The sequence below is a fragment of the Megalops cyprinoides genome, chromosome 22 (genome assembly GCF_013368585.1).
Source record: "Megalops cyprinoides isolate fMegCyp1 chromosome 22, fMegCyp1.pri, whole genome shotgun sequence".
Taxonomy (NCBI): Eukaryota; Metazoa; Chordata; class Actinopteri; order Elopiformes; family Megalopidae; genus Megalops; species Megalops cyprinoides.
Window position 1 is genome coordinate 14,760,343 of NC_050604.1, and position 7,966 is coordinate 14,768,308.

At 39.6% G+C, this 7,966-nt stretch overlaps 1 protein-coding gene across 3 annotated transcripts in view; it reads right to left on the reverse strand.

Annotated features, from left to right (window-relative positions):
• LOC118769459 (transcription factor COE3-like) overlaps positions 1 to 4,383 on the reverse strand; it is a 105,354-nt gene extending 100,971 nt beyond the window's left edge. For all 3 annotated transcript variants that reach the window (XM_036516565.1, XM_036516566.1, XM_036516564.1), the window contains exon 1: positions 3,747 to 4,383. In XM_036516565.1, coding sequence (XP_036372458.1) covers positions 3,747 to 3,880 — 134 coding nt within the window. In that variant the 5' untranslated portion in view covers positions 3,881 to 4,383. The remainder of the gene's footprint in view (positions 1 to 3,746) is intronic.
• Positions 4,384 to 7,966: the final 3,583 nt, after the last annotated feature.

A 7,966-nucleotide genomic window follows, 5' to 3' on the forward strand; every position in this document is an offset into this window, starting at 1 on the left:
CATTCGAAGGTAAGGCCAAACCACTGCAGGCAAGGACTGAAAAAAGGCTACAAATGTTGCACCATACAGCAGGTTACTGCATCCCTGTTTCATGTTAGTTGGGCGTCTAATGAAGAAATATCCACATATCCCCTGCCTCCACATTTCCCACACGGTTACATTGCTAAGACACACCAGGCATGTGATACACAGAGACGATGGCATACTGCATCTCAAAGCATCAAAGAGCTTTCAGCAGCCTGTTGAGCTTTCCAGGACACACATTTAAGATTTCCCACGATGCACTTGCTCTGAAAGGTGTGTTTTAGAGCAGGGGCTGCTTTAAACACGAACTTATTGATTTGACATTTGCAGTGTCTGTTTTATTTTCCATGAAATTTTTGGATGAGAAGAAATGTACACTCTCTCCACAGCAGAGGCAACACAGTCTTGGTGCTGAGGGCATGGGCTTTTTTTAGAGGCTTCTGGTACCACAAAGTAAAAATTCTAAAAATCTTGCTGTGATCTAAGGCATATTATTATGTTGCAGGAATGTCACAGTAACAGTGTACAAATTTGATCGATGTGTATTAAAACTTTGAATGTGGCACTATTATGTTTAACATCAGAGGTTTCAAGTGGAACCTTCACATGTTACAACTCGATGTAAATTAAAGGCACGCCACAGAAAAGTGATTCATTGACCCTATCAGTTTCATTGTTTGCAAAATTCTATGAATCAGGTGAGGTGTACATAGTTTTCTTTGCAGCATGCCAACAGAATCTAATCAGAATACACCTGCCACAAGGGGAATAATATAAATAAACACCCCCACTGATAAGTGCTTCAAGAGCAAGAAAAATGAAATCCGCTTCATCTGAATTACTGAACTTGAATTATAGTCCTCTTGTTTACACACATATTTCTACAAAGCCACAAATATGGATAAACCGACTGCGCAAGTGACGCACCAGATGGTCCAGTCGCGCGTTCACAGACACACTGCACATTTGAGACATAATCAAACAAGCTTGTTCTGAAAGAGCAAAAGTCAGTATGTTACAGCTGTGATCTACGCTTTCAAAAACTCCACAATGTGCAGGCTACCGTTATCTGTAACATAATTAAGAAAGCAAACTTAAGTAATAATTTATTAAAGTGGCCACTGTTTTTTTTTTATTATTATTATTATTTATTATTATCATTAACTAATCAGTATGTGGTGTGACAAGTTTAAAAAGCATGACAAAAAAAATCACAACAAATACAGCAGTACAAGAGAGCCCTTCCTTCACATGGGAACAGAAAAAGAAACCATTTGTAACACAAGTCAATGAGTTTTAAATGAACAATTATTATGTAATTGTTCCCTTAATTATAACCATTTGAATTCAGTCCTCAGAAAACATTTCTGAATTCAGAAAACGGTTATCTGGCAAAGCAGTTAAGTGCAGATTACTGATACGGTGTATTTGAAGATCCTAGCTATTGAACGTCACACCTCTGCCGGATCGTGCTTACAGCCCGACATCAGCCACCTAATAGTCCCAGGTCGATAGCTTTTAAGGTGTTGAGTTAACAATACAGAAACAAGGCAGAAGGAATTTCACTACTATATTCCACTCTGAACACTCAGGCAAGGCAAACATGTCACAAGACATTAAGACACTGACTCGTCGTTATCATTTACAAATATGCCAACCCTAAGCCCTTCCAATAGCCATACTGCTGGCAAATGGTGAGATACCTTTCATTCATGTTTCGCACCGTCTGAACGCTATTTCTAAAACTACATATTTAAAAAATCGCTTTATTCGGGACTATGACATTCATGACACGAATTATTTCTTACGAACTTTATCTGATTACTAGAGGCGAAATGAGATCCTCTTTCTATAACTTCGGCGTGCGTACGGCAAGCTGCGCGCCCGAAAGCACTAACTAGAGGCTGCGTCTAAACTTCTACGACCGTTTGATCAACTTGAAAAGACAAGTCTGTCAAAGATTAATGAAAATTAAGTGAGTGGTTCTCTCAAAGTACTCAAATGTCTAAGTGTGCTTCAAGGACTCTCGCTGCCAAGAAACTAGATTGAAAAGTGACATCCCCTTTGTGTGAGTGTTATTTTTAGGCACATTTCATGACACCTTTTTTGTGAAATACATGCCACTTATCACAACAACAGCATGCCGCTTCCATGAGCTCATCACGATAAATCCTTCCTTAACTTATACAAAACGGTCCTAGTACTTAGTCGTAATATAACGTTAAATGGTGCTTAGTTATTTTAGAACAGTTTTGTTTAGTTGTTCATTTTAATTTAAAATGTTAATTTTGTATTTTATCTTGTTTAAAAATATGTTAGAGTAATATTTGGTTGTGTATATAGCCTAATAGGCCCACTTCTTTTTTAAAAAACAGGATCACGAAAATATACATACATATGTATATGTATACAAAGGTATCACACAGTAATTTAATAACATTTAAAAAGATAAATTACAAAAGATAACACGTAAACACACAAAAAACAGGCTTCTATGAGCAGATGTTTTGATGTTTTCGTAATTTTTGCCCATATGATCTCTTCAATAAACGCTGCCAGCAATGGATCAAAGACACTGTACTTGATAAAACTAATTCCACAAGAAACTGGAATTAAATGAACGTGCTTTTAGACTATCCGATTAAATTAAAAAATCTTATTCGATGCTTTGCAAACTTTGTATTCGCAAACGTGTGATGGGCTTCTGAGGATGGGCAAGTTAGATTCTGACTATGATATCCGCCTATATAAAAAAAAAAAAAAAAAAAAAAAGTAATTTACAGCAGAAAGCTGCTGCTTTCTAGTGTTGAATACAATCAATGTACATATTTTGCTCTTCATTGAAAACTGATCTATTATGTGTCAAGTTTACTGAATCTGAATACTGAGATTCTTTCGTATAAATCATCAATCGTGTCGACGTGTTACTTTAATATGTGCGCACATAGTACACCAATGCATGACAGTATCACCTAGATATCTTTTAAATATGGTCAGTTATAAATGCTCCTTCCCCTCAAATTATTTTTAAAGCAATTTTAATCCAAGGTTAAAAAGCCCGAAACTAATTTGACGTGGAAAGCAATGTTTGAATTCTTCCTAATTATCTCTCCTTCATAAATGCAAGGTTGTCTTGTCCGGTTTACGATGTTCCCCAAATCATTGATAATATTGTCATGTTATACCACGACCACACTCTTGAGTACAGCCGGACATTTCGTCCGTCAAACAAAATGTACTGCAATCTACGAGCAGTGCAACTTCCCTTTCTGTCAATAACCAATGCGCAACGGTGCAATTGACATCTGCCGTCTAAAGGAGGGTAACCTCCCAACTAGGAAGGGCACTATTGGCTCGTGCATACTGTGCGATCTCTGAGCAATAAAGGCAGAAAGCATCAATGCAAATCCCAACCGCAAATGCTCCCCATAGCTCTGCCTAAAGTACAGCAACCAAACTGCTACAAACTCAGACGGACGATTTCGACCGATCACATTCGAAAGTGCACGGCGTGTTGGTATTTTCATCAACATTGCGCTAGTTGGAATTGCCAGTTTGTTTTAACGCTGTCTCGTAATGGATAGCTAACATTTTTTTCCCACAGAAATCCACGTGCACCATAGTTTGTATGTTAAGTACAACACAGTTGCTACATATTCCGAGCCATTAGCGAAACATTTCAGAACACTACGACGCGCCGCGGTTCGCAAGTTCGTTATTACCTTTGCGCTGCGGTGTTCGCATCCAGAATCCCCGCGCTCTGCATCCACGAACGGACCGGTGTCATGCCACTGGTGAGCGGCTCTTCTTTCATGGTCAAAGCTCCCCGCGGGAGACTGTCTTGAATGGAGAACATGAAAATAGCCTTTTGTGTCTTTTCCTTAACACCAGTTCAATCTAAAATAATCCTCCTTCGCGCACAAAACAAGGGCACCTGGATTAACGAGCAAAACCAGCTGAAACGGGGGGAAAATCTCCTTCCAAAACACAGCAAGGGAAGCGAAAGAGGTTCTTATCCAAAGACGGGCTCTGTATCCCTTTGAGTTTTCCCCTTAAGTTAGATCCAAAACCAAGTTCAGTGCTCTCAAGATTAAATGGTCTCAAGTTAAAAGAGGGGGAGTGAAAGGCGAGCGTTAGAACCGTAAAGCATCTCAGAGGAGGCTGATCAGCCAGGATCTTGGACACCTTTTCGGTTCAGGGAAAAAGGGAGTGACTGAACTGGTTCAGAAGAAGAGAGCGAACATACGCGCACGGGATTGAGAAATGAAAAGTGGGGTAAAACAAGCGACCGCTTCAAAAAGGAGTAAAATGAAATGATTACCAAACAAGAGGCAGGGATGGACCAGGGAAGGCTAGTTCTCCCTGGGGGAAAGGGGGATTGGGTAGCAAGAAATCTCATCCCCTCCTCCCCGTCTCTTTATGCCTCCTCAGTCCCCGTGGAGCGCACCTTCTCTCGGGTTCTCGAGCTCTCGGCTCTCGGGGGAGACACGCTTGGACTTGGCAAGGGCGGAGATTCGTCCTTAAAAGGGATAAACATTTTAGATATTAATGGCGCCTCTCGTTTCCTATTGGAGCGAGTCACGCAGTGCGTCATTTTTAAAATTCACCGCACTAAATTCACATAGACTCCTAGAGGGAAACGTCAGAGAAAGAAATAGCGTTCCTCGCGTGTGCATGGAAACACATCCATGTTTCGCTACAGCGTGGACTAAAGGTTGTTACATTCGTTTCGTCATTGTAAGGCATAGTTTCAGCTATGGAAACACACGTTGAAAAAACACGTGTTGAATTTAGGGCACACAATTACTATATATTTTTTGATTTACCCCGACTATACATTACATATTGTAATATTAGATTGTGCTATAAAATAAAGACAAAATATTCATAACAGGCAGAAATAATGCTCGATAATTTATGCACACAGAGAAGTCTAAATAGTATTACGACCTGACTTGCAGCCGCGTCAGGCTCGAATTCTAATTTTTTGCTTTTTTGTCAATATCATTTAATTTGATCCTTGATTACACGTGGCGGGGGCGCACAAGGTGGAGATATATATATATATATATATATATATATATATATATATATATATATATATATATATATATATATATATATATATATTAGTGCTTGTAATGCTCACCTCTATTGCGCTCGTCCGTATAGGTTTCACTCTGTTTATTGAGGAATGCTTTAGTAGGAACTGTACAATCTGTGTACAAAATGTACAGATGTACAAATGCCTGTGGTGTTCTCTTATTTTAAACTGACTGAATTTAATTGTGAGGTGTTCTCATCTGTACACATCCTCAATTAGATAGGCGGTAGACTGTGGACTCTGTCATGTGGATTAAATGATAAAACTGTGAGGTCTCATTTTACCCTTGGCAATTAGGCAACAGGTCCTACAAAATCAACAGGAATGGTGTGTCATAATAGCCTATTATACCTGCAGTCAATCGCATTTTTAACCTAATTGTCCAGTTAAAGGGAGCTTTATTTCCACTGAAAAATAATGCTGTCTCCGCGATTACAATTACATTTCCTACAACTGTTGTAGTAACTGCACCATTTCTATTGTTGATATACATAGATAGCATCAATTTATTCGCAACAGACGAAGGTTTGGAAAAAAAAAGTCTGACAAGCCGATAATTTTCTCCTCAATCAAGTAACAGACAAAGCAGTCTGTCGTTTTTACAGTAAAGTAATTTTAAAATTTGTAAATACAGTTCGAGGTAATGTGAGTTCCAAAAATACTATTCGAGGGAAATAATAGTTCATTTCACGGATGTTTCAAATTAACAACAAAATTTTGTTCTATTATTATCTAAGAAAGATAACCGTAAATAACATACTAGTGAAAATACTACACGCTTCGCACGCTAAATCGGTTCGTAGGCTACGGTCCCTTGGGGTTACAGTGAAAACCTACCGGAGAAAACGGTTTAATATTATACCAAGCGCACAGATTTGTTACATCTCATTGCGTAAAAATGCCTAAATCAAAAAAATGATCTTTATGCCTACTGCATAAACTAAATTGCCACTGGCAAAACGAAATATGGTCAATGAATTGTCACTAAGACAATTCGTTCTCAGTTAGGACTTATATTTCCAGTACACAAAGATAGGAGTTTGCAAGAGTAGTGGGTGTAAAAATGTCAATTTTGTACACAATACTGATTGCTTCTTCGATACAACCAACGACCTCAGACATTGGTGTAAAATAATCCTAACTAAAGCCGAGAGTCCTACTCATTAATAACCATAGAGGTTTCACCAATAGTTTTGCAAGCAAATAACTCTTTGAGACAACAGCTCTCTTCTTGGATCCCTTCCGCCAAACGTAGAAGGGCACGATGAAGTCCACTTTGTCACATTGTATTAATGTTTTCCATTGCACGCACTTCTTGTTTATGAGGGTGTTGAAATTATTTTCACCCATTTTAGTACGTCGAAATGCTGTGCACGCGACGTCTCGCCCAAGCCTCCATTCATTGGCGTCCTGTTGCTGCCTATATTGGCCTCAAAACCCTTGTTCTTGCTTACAACTGTGTTAACCGCTGTGCTCCTCTTTAACTTCGATCAATAGTAATCTCCTCTATTCCCTCTCTTCTGCTGAGGTCCTCATCTAAAAGAACATAATCTCTTTTACCTCTTATTACCTTCCGTGATCTCAGTAGACATACGGTTCATCTGTAAGCAATACTTGCATATTTCTCCTCTCTCTGACACCAAACCTTAACTTTACTCTGTTAACACATGATGTATTTATTCCGTATGTATTTATTATTATTTGCTTCATCTTTTGTGTAACCCGTGTGTGTGTGTGAGTGCATTTATAGTCAGTCGGGGAACAAATCACTTATGCCGTTCATTATTATTATTGTTATTATTATTATTGCTATTATTGTTATTATTATACCCCCGGCATTGAAAGTCACTTTAAATTAACTGGACTGTCCAGTTCTTTGCCGCTTTTTGTTACAGAATGAGTGCACCCAAGTGCTCCCGGCGGCCACCAGTGCAGTATCTAATTAATCTGCCGATCTCTATCTGCATGTGACTGACTTGAGAAATTTAGCTGGATTTACACTGGCACGACCACACATGCCAAATAGCCCTTCAACGGATATATCTGCTAATGCAACAACTGAGCACTAACTGAGCCACACAAAGGCACCACATGTAGATTGTTGACTTGCACTGCAATAGTACAGACAAGAGAGCATTTCACGCCAGACCACAGAAATCACCCTGAGGTGCATACGTTTCGATGAGCAGCATAATGTTGGTGCGCTAATCTCAGCCCCATCCCCTTCAGGTGGAAGGTCTCAGCAAGTCCTGCCACTGTGCGCTCGCTAGGCTTCCCTGCAAACTAACACTGCGCGGATGCTGTTGGGCAGAGTTCCAGAATTTCGCTTTCAATGGGCATTTTTCGGGTCTCGGGACTGGGAGGTAACTAATGTAAGGAGGCTAAATAACCGCTTCTCTAATGTAATGACTCATGGGGCTCTTTCAAACCCTCTGGCTGGGACAAACGCGTGAGCTGGATTAGGCGACTCCAATGTGCCCTCATGGGTGTTCTAGGTGCTTGAGGTGAAGGTCTCCACTGCACTGATACATTTTTCCATTGGATCTGATGGACCCCGCTGTCCGTTGGAACAGATTTCCTTCTTCCTCAATCCTAGGTTATCAGCCACTCTGACTGGTCTGCTTTCAGTCAGCATCTATTTTGAAGCTGTAATATGTTTTGAACTGTTAACCAGAGACCACAGTAATCAGATACTGCCAACACAGAAAATCACACAACAGATATGTGTGATTTGCCAACCTCCTGACAAAGTCCCCAGAGTTGTGTCCTTAATGTATACTTATGGAAGCTCTGTTAAATTAATCTTTCACTCAATCATATGTGCTATCTTTAGTAATG